The sequence below is a fragment of the Pyxicephalus adspersus genome, chromosome Z (assembly GCF_032062135.1).
Source record: "Pyxicephalus adspersus chromosome Z, UCB_Pads_2.0, whole genome shotgun sequence".
NCBI classification, from domain to species: domain Eukaryota; kingdom Metazoa; phylum Chordata; class Amphibia; order Anura; family Pyxicephalidae; genus Pyxicephalus; species Pyxicephalus adspersus.
The window spans coordinates 29,679,031-29,695,486 of NC_092871.1; the positions used below are offsets into that span (position 1 = coordinate 29,679,031).

At 37.1% G+C, this 16,456-nt stretch overlaps 1 protein-coding gene across 2 annotated transcripts; it reads right to left on the reverse strand.

Annotated features, from left to right (window-relative positions):
- Positions 1 to 941: 941 nt before the first annotated feature.
- On the reverse strand, positions 942 to 6,990 carry SLITRK4 (SLIT and NTRK like family member 4). Of its 2 annotated transcripts, XM_072430433.1 has the most exons (3): positions 6,848 to 6,990; positions 5,767 to 6,483; positions 942 to 4,536 (listed from the first exon to the last, which is right to left on the reverse strand). In XM_072430433.1, the coding sequence occupies exon 3, from the start codon at positions 4,534 to 4,536 to the stop codon at positions 1,984 to 1,986; it is 2,553 nt and encodes an 850-aa protein (XP_072286534.1). In that variant the 5' UTR covers positions 5,767 to 6,483; positions 6,848 to 6,990; the 3' UTR covers positions 942 to 1,983. The 2 variants fall into 2 exon arrangements, with proteins under 2 accessions (XP_072286534.1, XP_072286535.1); XM_072430434.1 differs by lacking the exon at positions 5,767 to 6,483 and having other exon boundaries at positions 6,848 to 6,952.
- Positions 6,991 to 16,456: the final 9,466 nt, after the last annotated feature.

Here is a 16,456-nt window from a genome sequence, read left to right on the forward strand (position 1 = left end):
CACAGAAAATATTTTTTGTTATATTTAGGAACAAACCACATACAATACATTGATGATTTACTATACAAAATAATTGATGTTCTGTTCAGTCACTCTAGTAATTCACACACCCCTGGCATACTGCACATCCAGGATGAAGAATACAGTAGTATCAAATAGTACCTTATAGCCTAATATTTGGTCAGTAAAAAAGTAGCCGCATACCAATGATAAAATACCTCTACTAATCACTCCTAAAACACTGTCTGATAATGCTGATACACATATATAATTAATAAAAATGCAAAGGCTTATGTAACAATATTTAAATTACAAAATTCAGATATCAATACCAACACTATTTTTCGAAACACATTTAGCAATGAAATGAACAAGCTTACTGCATTTACTCAATTTTGCATATCTGCCCTTAGTTCAATTTTAAATCACAAAAGCTGAAACACTAATAACCTCAAGTGTGCATATGTGAGATTGCCTGAAAAACATATGCTGTTGGTTGGATCTGAGAACAGGTTTAGGCTTGTTCTTTTTAACACTGGTTACGCCATGTCGTATGATGCATATATCATTCAATACTAATCTGCAAAACCTTCTTTTATAGCAATCCAGAACTGAACAGACAACGTCGTATGATATTCTAGGCAGGCAGTACAAACTGCAAACAGTACTATGCAAATACCCCATCTAATGGCATCGTGTGTTACAAAAGTCATATCACAATTCAATAATTGGTCAATAATTATTAACTATTTCATGGTAATCTATGTAATCTCCATTATACATATTTATTCCTGCAGTGATTCTTTTCGTATCCATGTTAAACATAACATATTTCTACATTAGGCCAGCCATAGTGACAATGCCGTTATAAAATAACTAAAAGTAAGAAAATGAAGTAATAAAAGTTATAACATAATAGGACTCTGGAATTCACAAGAATGTATGTGGACAACCTTTATTTTGTACCTGATCACATTATATCAAGTTTACACATCAATCATTTCCTGTATCAGTTTGGTATCTCAATGTTTAGTTTTTTTTCTTTTTTTTTAAGATTAATGCATTGTGATCACAGAAACAAGTCAGGCATTTAAATACATATTAAGGAGTACATATATTTTCTATTTAGTATACAAATTATTTCATAGATATGAATTTTTTTCTATTTTAAAAAAATATTTTAACCTTCGCTCACATAGCAAGCATATCAAGAAAATCAATGCAACCTATCTGATTGCAAATAACAATATGTTTTCTTTTTTTTTTTTATAGATAATCTTAAATCAATTCACATTTTGCAGAAAAAAATATCTTGTTAAATAAATGATCTATATATATATCCATTTTAAGGTGTAGACAAGGATGATTCAAGTGACTGAATTTATTTTTGTAGAATTGTAAAGCATGGATTTATGCACTTGCACATTTTACCGTGATCTTCCTCTTTATTTTTCTAGATAAAGGTAATCAGAAATGGCACTGTTTAAAGAAACCAACGTTCCTTTGCATGCTTTTGACTTGTCTAAGATTACTTTTAAAACACTGTTTGGACTTAGACAATTACAGAAACATTTTCACCAGCTTTATCCATTTTGAAGTAGACATTAAGTATGGTAATTGCCTTCACTGGTCACAGTTTTTTTTTTCTTTCCTTCTTGATCATTGCAAAAACCAATCACAGGGAGACAGAAGTTTTGCATTTGGGTACAAAATATACAGTAGATGCCTCTGTGGTTGAGGTTAATTTTGTCATAATATAAAGTATCCCTTTGGCAATAGTGTCTGGTGCAATCCTAGAGGTCCAGATAGGAGATGATCTGAAAAATTGGAACCTACAAAGAAATTCTTTCAGCCATAATCAACTGGACACTCCTGAAATCACCTGCATCTATGCCTATATAGATAATATTTGGAAGTTTAAAGTCTACCAAGGCACTTTTCATCATTGAATTACTGTCTCTACTAGGGTTTACACTGCAAGACCTACATTTTGCTCAGTGCTGTTTGTTCTTCGAGGACTTGTAAATAATCGGGTGTGCCTTGAAGTTTGGCTTTAAGTTCAAAGTATTCACTCTTTCTCTGCTCTACTACAATTTTACTGTGGTTCCCACCTATTAAAGACTTCTTGCATTTCTTATCTTGTAGCTTTTCTGGGTAGTGTATTTCAAAACCACTGACTCCTATGCTATTATATTCTTTTTTACTTTCTAAAAAATTCTGGATAAATAAATTGGAGTCTCTTCCTGGGAAAAACTCGTCCAGTTCGTCAATTGTGCTAAGTCTTTTTCTATCTGCATGTGATAAATCCTTATCCTTGTCAGTCAAACTCCTGAGGACCACCTTTTGCCCTTGGTGATCAGTAAATGGATATCCCATTTCAGGGTCTTTCATGCCACACGTGTGACTCTTACTCATTTGTTCAATGGTTTGTGGAAAAAAAGTTTCTGCATTGATACCATCCATCTTAAGAGCTTTCTGGTCATGCTTTCTCAGCTGGAGCTGCATAGAACTGCACTCCTGGTTCCCGATGCCTTCATGCTTTACTGAAGGTTTTTTATTACGTCTCAGAACAAAAACAAGAAGGCAGAATGCAACAAAAACAGTTAATATGAGCACTACTAAAATGCTAAGTATTAAAATCGATAAAGGGACTGGCCCACCAGGTGGACTTTTTATAGGACCCAAAGGGGTTGTGAATGTCAGAGCTGGGATGGGACTGGTATACTGTGTAGGTGGTTTGTTTATCAACTTGGGGCACAACACCTCATTTTTCAGAGAACGCAGCTCAATGTTTGCAAACTGCACAGGTGTCTCACATTTGACCTCTTTCATGACAATGCCTTCACTCAGCTTCTCCAACCAGAGCTTCAAAGCTACTAAATCACATGTGCAGTCCCACGGGTTTCCTTCCAGATCAATCTGTGTTAGAGATTTTAGCTGGTCAAGAACGCCACTTACAGGCAGGTACATGAAATGGTTATTCCTGATATTGAGTCTAGCCAGGGGCACTCCTGAAAACACATAAGCTGGCAAGCTTCTTAAGAGATTGTTATTTAAATAAAGCAGTTGAAGATTTGGCATGGATTCAAAGGTCCCCCCCAATATTTCCCTTATCACATTGTATTCCAGATAAAGGTACTGGAGGTTGTGCAAACCATTAAATATTTCAGGACTCAGACGTTCAATTTGGTTGCCATTAAGATAAAGCCTCCTTAGGTTTGTAAGGTTGCAAAATACATTTCCTTGAATTGTAGTCAGTTGATTGCTTCCTAAATGAAGCAGATCTAGACCTTCAAACTCAGCAAAGTCTGCCTGTTCCACCTGTTTTATATAATTTCCATTCACATGCAGTTTCTTGGCATTTAAAGGCTTAGGTGCTAGTTCAGCCAATGACTCTAAATTTCTTTCCTGACAATTAACACTCAATCCTAAATCAGAAGGATGTGTTTTACAAACACAGGGTGATGGGCAAGGACTAAGAGGAGGTACCCTTGTTTGAAATGACACTATCTGGCTGAGGGTATGATTAGGAACAGATTTCCCAGACACTATTCCAGAATTCTTGGAAGGATTGGTGGTTTTGGGAGGCTTAGTGGCTAATCGGTTCTGTGAGGTTTGACCAGTGTGTCCCCCAGGAGTGGTAAATGTTGTCTCCATGGATGGAGGCAATATCCTTACGTCAAAATCACTGCCAGTTCCCATAGAGCATAATTCTTGTTTATTTGTCTCTTTTAATAACCTTCCGTACAAGTCACTTGGAGTTTCACAAATAGCCTCTCCAATGTAGATATTATATGGCATATTCTCCAACCAGGCTTTTAAAGGCAGCAAATCACAGGTGCAATTCCAAGGGTTATCCTCCAACTGCAGCTCCACCACCCTCCCAATATGCTCCAAAACCCCTATATAGGGCATCTTCTGTATTCTGTTTCCTCTAATGTCCAAGTGAGTCAATGAAGCAAACCTAAATATATTGTCAGGTAGAGCTGATATCAGATTGTCATTTAGAATGAGAACTTTCAACTTGTGTAGTTTATTGAAGGCTCCTCGCTCAATATACTTGATTAAATTGTAGTCAGCCTGGAGATACTCCAAGTTCTCTATGCCCAGGAAAGTGTCAGCCCTCAGGACTTTTAATTCATTGTTGTTCAAATGCAACTGTTTTAATGCACTAAGCCCCTGGAATGCTCCTCCCTCTATATTCTGCAGCTTGTTGTTGCCCAGCTGCAGGGAAACGGCATGGGTGAAATTAAGAAATGTGTTAGGATACAAAATGATCAAAAGATTGTTCTGAAAGTTCAGGTGGTAGAAAATGGACTGAGGGGGTTTCAGCTGGTTTGGTCGGTACACTGCCACCTTTTCACAGTTGACATACAGCACATTTTCTACTGATAGGCATGAACAGACACTGCAGATCTCCAGGGTGAGTTCTGAGTCCGGGTTGGTGGAGGAGATTGGGGTGGAGAGGAACAGGAAAAGCCACACAAACATCTTCAGGCAGTGGCAATAAAATTTCAGGTTGCTGGTGTACATCATCTGAGCAAACAGAAAGAAATGGTCTTAACATTACTTACTTATTACATGTCATAAGGCATGCATAGCACAAATACGGTTGCCATTGCCTGTACACATGTATGCATGTGACTGCATATGCTCAGAAAAACTAGCTCCCTGCTTATGGCACTTCCACATATACAAACTTTCTTTAAAAATATGATTAAGGCTATAGACTACATTTTAATCATATACAACTTTAGTATAAAATACCCATTACTCTTTCTTAAGGTATCTCTTTATAACGTTTACAACAATGATGTACAGATATCTCTATTTCACCTCTATGTACAATTTACAAGGTGAGCTGTTCAACTGTGCTTTATCTGTAAATTTCCTTATTGTTTTTCAACTGGTTGTACTATCTATTGTCTAATGTACATCACCACTGAAGATGTTGGTTATATATAAATCATAATTATAATAATAATAAAAACCATAAAATATTTTTAAGCACCTTCTTCTATTCCACACGGTCACATAAATTGTTACAGGGACAGATATAGGTTTATGAGAGTGTAACAGCATCCAGATATGAAAGATCTTATGAACAGTGCAACATAATCTTTATAGCTACCGTGCTCTGCAAAGCATCATATATTTCTAAATGGAATGTGAATTCGAACATTTATGTATGTGTATTGACCAAATATGCATAAATACAGATATATACATGCAACCTAAAATGTAGCTTTGCAATGTGTTTTCTCATGATACATATATCACTTAGAGTACAAAATCAATGTTCTATATAATACATAATGCAATAGTATGATATATGATGAAAAAAGGGATTTATAATACATACAGAAATTAATATATTACCATGAATTGGTAATTATTTTGCTTTCACTGTTTGTTTAATACACCCAATGCAGCCACACAAGTAAATGTAGATTATACTGTCTAAAAGAAGTCTACTGGTACATCCCATACATATTTTCTTCGGCATCAACCGGATAAACTTTCAAGAGTAATCCACAATATTTTACATATGTACATTTCAACTGCCCAGCACTTTACACCACAGCAACCAGCTAAATGTCACCGCTCCCTCCACTAAACCAGCGCTCTGTCACATATAGCCCCATGCTGTCCCCAAACAGCAGTACAGATGAGAGAGGTGGAAAGGGATTGCATGCAGAGACAGAAAGAAAGAGAAAAAAAGAAAGAGAGATTAGAACAACACAGGTCAGTGTTAGACAGCAGTACCTATGATATCAGTGGCAAATGCCTGAGGTTTGTGATAGTACTGATTAGTACTGCAATGCTTTGCCGCAGCATGGTCTCTTCTCCTGCTGGGTGCTCTTGTCCTCAATCAGATATCTCCTCCAAAAGATGAACCAGGGCTAAGAAATAGGGATCCTCTGGCACAGATCATTCATGCTAGAGGTTCTTTCTTTGCCAGTGTAATACAAACCAGCAATATGGAATCTATTCTCTCCTAGTCTGTGCACATCCTTTATTAGGAACAGGTAGCGGTGGATAAATGAAGTGGTACCCAAAGAGCCAGATGATGCTAGAGGAAGCAAGGCTCTGGGGCAGGTCCAACTTGCTGTGTTGCTCCTGTGTCTGGGATGCAAGAGGGAGTCCACAGTGTGATGGGAGGGCAGGGAATTGCTGGAAAGGGTCGTATTAGCTGCATCAAACAGACTCCCAGCATGAATAAACCTTTCGCCTTCAAGTCAGCTGTGTTTCCATGGGATGATGTTTGCTGGTGGCGAATGTCAGGCTCAGGAAGAGGGTCTTTTTAGTCAGATAGCTGCTGGATGTGTCTGGTGGTTACAGGAAAGGAGGGAGGGAGTGAGAGATCATTTGCTGCCGATGGAGGACAGATCCCTTTTCCAACGATCAGTCACAAAGAGAATCCATGAAGTAACCCTTCCGCTTCTAGATAAAGACTACCAATTCCATTTCCAAGCCATGGACCTATAAACACAGCAATCACACATAACTGAGCACAGAAAAAAAAACACTTAACTATTTCAGGCAATTTCCTAAAAATATGCTGCTAGCCTAAAAAGGACCAAAGTCATTTTAATTAGATTTTCCAATGCACCATTTATGATCATTGATTTTATCTACATTGATGTGAAGATAATGAAGCTATTAATTAACACACATACATGACAAATCCCCCCAAAAATTAAGGATTTTGCCTGGCTGGGAAAATCTTGCAGCGATGAATGTCTAAAGCTAAAATGAGAATGGGGTCTAAGTGTAAATGGCAAGCTTTTCATTCAATTAAAGCAGAGAAGGAAAATAATAGATCTTTTTCAGTTTGATGGCTTACCTTTAAAATCTGGATGCATGTATGGAAATGGAAATGTTCTGCATTTTGTGATTGTCTCCAAGAGATCTGGACTTCGCTGTATTCCTCAGCTTTCTCTCTGCTTCTCTATCACCCCCTCCCTCCTTTCCTTCTCCCTCTCTCCCCCCTCTCTTCTCTCCCTTTCTTTCTCATACACAGTATACACTCACACACACAGCAACACAATCTCAACATGTATCAGTGGATGTCTTTCAATAAATAAACACACATGCAGCTACTGCAGGTGATTTGGAATTCCAGTGGAAGGGTGAGTCTTTAAGAGCAGAATGCAGATTGCAAAAAAAAAAAAGAAGAGCTGCAGTTACCATCCATACAGATCCACTAGATCAAGATAGAGTTCTCAGATCAATCATTATTGATGTCATGCTGCTGTTGAGTTTATTGGGATCAAAAATTAGAGCTTGACTAGGACTCCCCCTACTGTGCTTGGCCAAGGAGGTGCTGGGGGATTGGATTACCTCTAGTGAAGCTAAGGATAGAGAAGGGGTGGGTGGATGTACTTTAGGTATCTCATTTTTTTCTAGCACTGTGATGTGTGGATGCTTTACGCTTACACCAAAGATATATGATGAAGGATGCTGTTTTGTAGAATCCACCATGGTACATGCTTTATAAAATGAGATCTGATCCAAGCCAAAACCCAAAAAATGGCACCTTAGCACTCATGTTCTTGGTATGACTGTTAATGTAAAGGAATTAATGCAATATTTAGATGGTGGTCTGCCAGCTCTGCAACAAGCGTCTTTCAGTCTGCATGCTAAAACTGTGCCACTGCTGTGTGCGTATAGGCAACATGAAATTGCTGCACAAATCTTTAATTTTTATGGATAAACCAAAAACATCTATTCTACATCCTCTTCTTCAAGTAAGATGATGATTAGGAAAGAATATTAATGAAAATGGGCTTCCTGTATAGCATAACTTGCTTGTATTGTTTAGTATTTTTCATAGGCATGTGGTGGATAATAGTTCTGTGATTTTGGAACATAGCAACATTTTTTTGATTTCTGTTATTTTTTTTTCTTTTTGCTGCTTTATGATCAATACATCAGGCAGAAGATACAACATCTATATTAAGATTTAAAGGCAACATGTGAAGTGTTATATAGCAACCGATGTGCAATTCTTTTTCACTGTTCTAAACTGATGGTGACCGGTTGCTATAGGTTAGTACGCAGATCACCATATCACAGATTCATCATTAAGCCTATTAATTCTTTATATCTTTAATCAGATCAGTAGGTATTATATAAAATCTTTTTATTCTTGACATTTAGCAAAGAAGATCCTTGGTTCTTTTGTTGTACAGAATACAAATGATCAGCTTTACTGAAATTATCTTAAAACAGTCCTGACATTATTTAAATCTATTAAGTACTGCCTAGTGGGATTGAATAAAATCATTTTTGATTACACACAGGTTTATTTATTAGGCACTAAACTAAGAAGTAAGGTACATCCACACACACTATAAACCAATGAGATTTCTCCTTTTTGTAGCATACATTCGTCAGAACATTGAAAGATAATTGATGATCGGTTGCTATGTAATTTTACACAGTGATTTTTCAATAAATTAAGCTTGATTCAAGTCAAGGGAAAATTAAGCAAATTTTCTGGCTGACTGAATGAGTGAAGGTGAAAGTACAAAAGCAAAGGCCAACTATTAAGATAGCAGGCGGTGAAAGGGTTAAGTGGGGATAAAAGTGAAATATGGGGGCGAGAATGGGGTTAATAAAATGGCAGGATACCAGGAAGGAAGCTGATTTTCGGGGAAATGTTTGTACTGGTTAAAAAAAAAGAATAGTTATGGAAGAAAAGGATTTAACCTGCAGAACTCAAGGGCTTAATTAAAAAGAGTGTAGCAGAGGTAATAGGTTAAAAGGCTTTGGAAGGTTGAAGTATAAAGACCATCAAACCAAGGAATAAGGAAAGAGAGGGATGTGAAGAAGTAAGGATTTAGCAAAGGATAAAATACAGTTATGTTTAAGCTGTCAGCAGCTGTTAAGCAGCAAGCAGGGTGACCCAGTCTATTGTACAGTGAGGGAAGGGTTAACTACACTGCAGATGTATTGTGATCTTGTCTGTGTGCAAAATACTGAGGAATGCCTGTGTGAGACTGCACATCTCCAAACCCCATTCTCAATCCCTGCTCTATCCTAGTCAACATGCAGATGACATGGAAGTGCTAAGACTCCCTACTACGTCACTGCATCTCACCCTATTATACATAGGGATGACCCAGTCATTCTTAGTTCATCTTAATTGTTGTCACGGCTCTTTCTTTTTATCCCAGATAGCACATTCTCTTTTATACTGGCTCCCTCTGCAGCCTGCATTGTTGAAATGAAGCTATTTTATGTGATCATGAAAGAAGACCCTTGAGAAATAGGGTCATCATTTTTTTAAAAGTAAACATTTATTTGGGAATGCCAAAATTTAATCCGTTCTGCATGATTATAGTGGATGAATATTGAGGATACAACAAACAGGGAAGTACAAAATGCATTAAGCCATTTGGTTTGGTATGTTCAGACAGGTGGTAAGGTTGCAGTGCAGGTACTGCTTTCTCAGGCCACTAAACCGATTGCTTGGTTGAGAAGCTTCATGTACCATCCGACCCATGGCAAACCATAGAGAATGAATAGAAGTGGCAGTAAGTACCAGCCAGCCCAGTGAAGTGATGCAAATGGCAGAACTATCAGCATCAAGGAACCATACAAAGACGCTTGTTAACGTTACAATCCTGAACCTTAGATTAGTGTATATTATTGCAACCAAGTGCTTGGTTGAGAAGCTACATGTACCATCCCACCCATGGCAAGCCATAATGAATGGATAGAAGTGGCAGTAAGTAGCAGCCAGCCCAGTGAAGTAGTGCAAATGGCAGAACTGTCAGCATCAAGGAACCATACAAAGACGCTTGTTAACGTTACAATCCTGAACCTTAGATTAGTGTATATTATTGCAACCAAGTGCTTGGTTGAGAAGCTACATGTACCATCTCACCCATGGCAAGCCATAGAGAATGGATAGAAGTGGCAGTAGGTATCAGCTAGACCAGTGCAGTGATGCAAATGGCAGAACTGTCAGCATCAAGGAACCATACAAGGACACTTGTTAACATTACAATCCGGAACCTTAGTTTGGTATATATTATTGCACAGCCTAAAATATGAAAGTGTTGGGTTTTACCATCCAGACTTTCAATAATCTCCTCTTAGATGGGTGATTTGCTTCCATGTGGTTAACTGTTCCTAGTTGGCTTTTTTCAACTACTAGGCATCTGGGTTATTTAATACCTTTTATGAGTTTTTGCAGAATATGTTTGAAGTCTATGGAAGCAGTTTAAGCAGCAAACCACCCAGAGATGCTGCAAGAAGCATCTGAAAACAACACTACAACTTAATCACTGTATAAAAAATATTTCAGCTGTTCTATTTTGTTTAAATGAAACCATTGCCTATTGAGGACTAGATGACAGCAATAAACTACTATCAAATATCAGTTGGTAATTAAGGTAATCAGAGGGCATTGTTCCCTTCAAAAGCAACCTAGATGACCACCAGCCAGTTGGAATGGTCCCTACTATTTTAGTACCACATTTAAGCAAGAGGCATAAAAGCGTGGAGACATCCACAACAATAGAAACTTTAATTATTTTGACTTTGACTTAAAATATATAGATTAACATGAACCAATAATAATATAAAAGGGCTTGTTCAGAAGGCAAAGTGATGCTCAACAAAGGGGCACTAAAGGGCATGTGTGCAAATGACCCTTACATCTCATGTTTTAATAACATACACAGATCATAAATGCATAAATATAAATGTAATCTAGTGTGTGATGTCAATCAGCTCCCTGCAAGACTTGCTGCTTTTAGCTCCTAAGAATCTAAGAGGGGCAGCTTCAATTTCTCTGGTCTGCCATAATAAGCAATGCATGCTATACCCTCTCCTAATCTAATTTGCAGCCTGTGCATGCAGTAAATACAATGTAACTCTTTGCAGCCCTGACTGATTTGCATTCAAGAGAGAATACACAGCAGGATGTTTGGCTTCTTTTTACATTAATAAGAAGTTAGCAGATTGTGGTAGCAGCATTTAAATGTATTTTAGGATTGCAGATACATGCTGCAAAAACCAAACAGCAGCCGTTTGTGGCTTAACGCTCACCCTTTGTCAAGCCAACATTTATGAATGACAACATATTCAATGCAAATGAAATACATGAGAATCAGACGTGACATAACTTAGGGACTATCCCCGGTGTATTTGGTCAATTCATTTATTTAGTTATTTTATTTCTGTAAGTTATTTCATCTCATGATCCTTACTTTGAAAACATGTTGAATTCAGGATTTCAAACATAATAGTTGATATAACCATTTAACCAGTGCAAGTCCTATTATCTCATGAATCCATTTATCTCACAAAAATCTAAACCCACATAAAGACGTCAGACAGTCATTAATTATCTGTCACTGAAAACAATCTTTTGTGATAGTTTCCAGACAGATGAATTAGCAAGAGCCATGCACACAGCACCACTCTCTTCTATGCAACGGTGGGGATGGATGAATAAGCGTCACTTTGTCGCGTCACTTGCTCCTCTATAGGAAAGTACAGTGGTCATTCCCTATTGGTCATTCCTCAACCAGGGTGTACTCTACATGTGCTAGATGAACATGTCTCTGCATGTCTACATAGCCACATTCAAATGTTTCTTTTTTTGCTCTTCTCAATAAAATCATAGGAGTTGCCAGTAAGATTTGAGAAAATGGGCAATATTTTGGTGAATTTACTTTTACACTAAATACAGCAAACATCTATAACAGCCTTTCTTCCCCAGAGTTCTGCGCAAACCCTGGGGTTCCTCCTAAACCTGCCTGGGGTTCTAACTGCCAAATGCTTGAACCAAGGATGTTTTCAGTTGTTGACAAAGATAGCACTGTGGCCATTAATGGATTGGTTGTTTTGAATGTTTTTGAATGTTATTGAATGTTTTAAGCATTTTTTTAACGTGGATCTAAACTCAAAATACAAAAAGTTATCAGCGTTTAAAATTTTGTGGGCAGAAGAATGCAAAGTTTCCAAAATTCTAAAAATTCTTGTCCACCTATATATAAAAACACCCATACCAACAAGTTTGGTTCAGCATTAAGACTAATAATAACAGCAGTTCTTACTTTAAAGTATGCATTATAACCTTAAATGCAGATTAAATACTACAGCCTTTCTGTTTAAAACATGATCCAAAAGGATCCATATGCAATGGTCATTTAAAGTACTTAAGAATTTAACTGAGAAATACAAGATTATTTTATTATTACTACACAGTTTTTATATAGCGCCATCATATTACACAGCACCTTATAAAATCTAGTCATGTCACTAGCTGTCCCTCAAAAAGGCTCACAATCTAATGTCCCTATCATAGTCATATGTCTTTATTGTCTAACTTCAATTTAGAGGGGAAGCCGATTACCTAACTGCTTGTTTTTGGTGTGTGGAAGGAAAGCAGAATACTCGGAGGAATCCCACGCAAACACGGGGAGAACCTGCAAACTCCATGCAGATAGTGCCCTGGCCGAAATTTGTGTATAGCAGCTTGATTTCACAAATTTACATCAGTTACTCTCCATTATCTGCTGGAATTTGATCAAAGCATATACACAGTTTACACTGCAAAAAGCAAACATCAGTGCAAAAATTGTTTTACTGTCTTAAAGAGACTGCTCAACAGTTTTATATATATATGTCAAATCAATCATTGCTTGTTATGTTTCTAAAAAAAATAAAAGGTTCTAAAAAATAGGCAGGAAAGTGAGCCACCCCAACAAGTAAGCAGGGCTGTGAATTTAGATGGAGACTTTTATTTTAACATCCACTGAGAAATGTGAAAGACCACTACATGTCTTGATAGATCTGATTAACAAAGGAAAATGAACCAAGTAAGGTTAAATTTCTATAGCATGTCTGAATCCTAGGATCAAATATTTTCACAGACTGATTAAACAAGATCCTTCAGTTAACTGACTCCCTCCCACTACATTGGAAGCACCATCTTATTTTCTCCTTATCCAGGTTTGGAGTCTCCAACCGTCTTGCATAAAAAATAATATATATATTGATAAAAAATAGATATAAATATATATATATATATATATATATATATATTTTTTTTTTTTTTATATATATATATATATATATATATATATATATATATATATATATATACATTATATATATATATAGATGTGGGGCCAAAAAAGAACTGTAATAAACAAAAAAATATCTACGAAGCGACCTGTCTATTGGTAATGGAGCTTTGTAATAAAAGATAGAACAGGGTGCAATTGATAACTATAAATAAAATAGAATGATTTCTACTCAAAGTATTAGCATCATCACCAAAAAAGATTGATCAACTCTACATAATTAAAGCTGACTGTATGGTCCCTTTTTAAAATAACCTCTGTCTGAGATACCAAACAAGGGTGAGAAAGGAAACAATTAAAATAAAAACAGGGGACCTGTAGCTGGTATGACAAGAAAGGCAGTTTGGTGTGGGAAATCATTAAGAAAAAGCAAGTAAAAAAATGAGTGTTATATGTCTAATTATATAGTCCTTCCACCCTAATAATAACATTAATAAAAGTTTGGTTTGTCCCCTAAATACCTTATATCCTTTGCAGAAAAGTGCATTTCCTTAATACATGTGGCCACAATTCATACTCTGTTCAGAATGTCTTCATTTGTAGCCACCTATTGTTCTGAGACCTTAGACTATAAATGTATGTCCCCAAATCTCTGATTCATAATGTATTTTCCTGTGTAGTTTTCTTATAGACAAGAAGATTTCTTTTCTGTCTCCTTGCTGTTTTCTAGTGTTTAGACAAAAGTAGTGAAAACCATCAGCAGCCTCTACAAAGATAAAATGCAGAAATGCATTTTCTCAATAAATTTAGACATTTTTGAAAAAGTGTAAGTAGAATTATGGATCTCTTTGTCCAACTTTGTCTAGATGTTTTTTTCCTCAAGATAGATTACCACGCATTCAATAGATAAATATGAGCCCATGCAGTCCAAGTGCAGTGCTTTCAGAGTTGAATAGAAATAAGAATGAATCTTTGAAGACAGAGATATGTACTTACTTGACCCTAAAGGGTAGAGATAGCAGGACTAAAGCAAGTCCTAAAGTCATGGGCTAAAATAGTCCATTTATTTCACCTTTAAGCATTTCAGGTTTGGAAGTATATTAAAGTATGCACTGTGAAAGACCTTATATTGGGTTTTTCTCCTAGTTTTCATGGTTGACAATCTTCTTTTATTTTGTTACAGCTATCCAGATTTTTGCTGAGATTTAGCTTACACAAGTTGCTATTGGTTGCAATTTGTATATGTTGCATCATCCACACTTTAAGGCAGGGGTCGGCAAACTCCAGCCTTTAGGCCAGATACAGCCTAGCCAGTAGTTTGTTCCGGCCTAATGCCCCCTGGTCGATCCATCCTAACTCCGGAGCCGCGAGTTGCCGGCGGATCGACCAGGGGGCATTAGGAACTAACGGAGCCCCGGAGCCACCACCTTGCAGTTGCTCCCCTATTTACCACGGCCCGCGTTGATACTTCCGCCACCACAGTAAATAGGGAAAGCTCCCTGAAGGTAAATTCTTCTTCTCTGCATAGGGAGGAGAGGAATTTCATTTCAGGGGGGGTTCCCTGGTGGTGGGCAGAGCCATTAGGGCGGGCCCGACCTAGTGTGCTCCCGCCCACCCCATAAATGGCCTGGTGGCCATAAAACTTTGCCGACTCCTGCTTTAAGGGAACATGGATCCTGTATATCAAAGTACCTGGATATTTGAGGTGGGAAATCATTTTTTTTCATATTTCCTGCCAGGTTATAGCTGTGCCTCTGAAAAGTATATTATTTGTTAGGGTAGTAAGTAATTTAAATAATTTGCTTTGAAGTATAGCAGTAAGGTTACAAGAAGATGTAATTGAAGATCTAATTGCATTATTAGAGTGTTTCATGGAATCTGTGACCCATTCCAGTATCTCATTAAACAAGATAAATGATAAAGCCTAGCATAGTCATTACAGGTGGAAAGCCCTCAATCCTGCCACAATCTTGGTCCTGATAGTCCTGCGCCATTTCGTCTTCCTTCTTTTTCCCAGTGCAGACTTGACACTGGGTGCTGCCATCTTATTCCGTCTTCTTCCTTTTTCATGTGATGTCACCCATTTTTGCATTGTGCAGACAGAAAATCGGATCACATGCTTTTTTCTAACTTTAAAAATAAGTGCTAGTCTTACTACACTCATCGTTTTACATTTATCTTGGGCATGCGCAGAATGTGCTTTCCTAAACTGCAAAAAGTGATGATCTCACACATGTGCAGTAAGATTGGCCCATTTTTTTTGAGCAGCCTTTTGGGATTTGTGACATAGACCTTAGCCACCATTTAATGCAATGTAATAAATTTGATGATCTGCCCATGTGGCAGTAATATGTGGGTGTTTAGTTTGTCATTGAAAGGTAACCTGGGCCTTGTTAAAGAGTTTTATACCTTTGTTTCAATATATTTGGTATAGTGTTTTGAGATTGTATTTAAAGTGGAGGGGAATATCTTCATATGCACCCAGTTCATTCACTGATAAAAAGTTTAGAGTTGGCAAAAATGGTGGTTGTATAAAAATTTTGTAACAATTGTCATATTATGCAAGGTTGTTTTAGATATTTTATTTTATGTTTTTTGGTACAGTATATCCTGGGATGTGATTTAGGTAAATATTACAATATTGTCAGCAAATAGTATTGTCCTTAGCTTCATGTTTCACAATTGTTCAACCATAAAACAATTGTTGCATTTTTTAGTGTTTTTTTTTCCTTCCAGCTAAATGGGGCAAACCCCAGTTGTTGAGATCGCTGCTCTTTTGAAGTTAAATCGAAGATTTATTTTTCAGGCTAAAAAGCTAAATTGCTTTCGATTTCTCAGTGGCACTAGAACTGTATGTGAGTAGCTGATAGGCATAGATTTAAGATGAGTCACCGAAACTCTCAGGAACGGAAGGTTAAAATCCTTTTAACCATTCAGGCATTACCTGTACTAAAAGTGTTACCAAGACCTGCAGTGGAACTAAACCTGCTTTACTGAACTGGCCCTGGTCCATTGCAGGCTTTTTGAGCTTTTTTGAGTTTCCTAAAGCGATCAGGCTACTCAAAGGGAATTTTGCAGAAGAGACATCACCTGTCCCTTTCTCCAATCATGACCTGCCTGATTGAAAATTCGTAAGAGTGGAACTGTAGTTCCGTTTTAAGGAAAAAGGCCCAAGGGAGGTTTATTTTTTAACAATTTGCTAATATGATTTACACAAGAACTCATAATCTTCATTTACCTGGGTAAGAATACATTTTCTAAACATTGCCAGAACAATGATTATTTATGCATGTTAATTTATATCAGGGCACATTAAATCAATATTTTTGAGATCTCCTGGCAAAAGCATTACAATATGTACTCTATTTTTCTCCAGTTTTCCATGTCAGTTTGCATCAGCAGCAAGC

Coding starts and splice junctions, on each gene's coding strand:
- SLITRK4 (XM_072430433.1), bottom strand. CDS start 4,536: ATGATGTACACCAGCAACCTGAAATTTTATTGCCACTGCCTGAAGATG.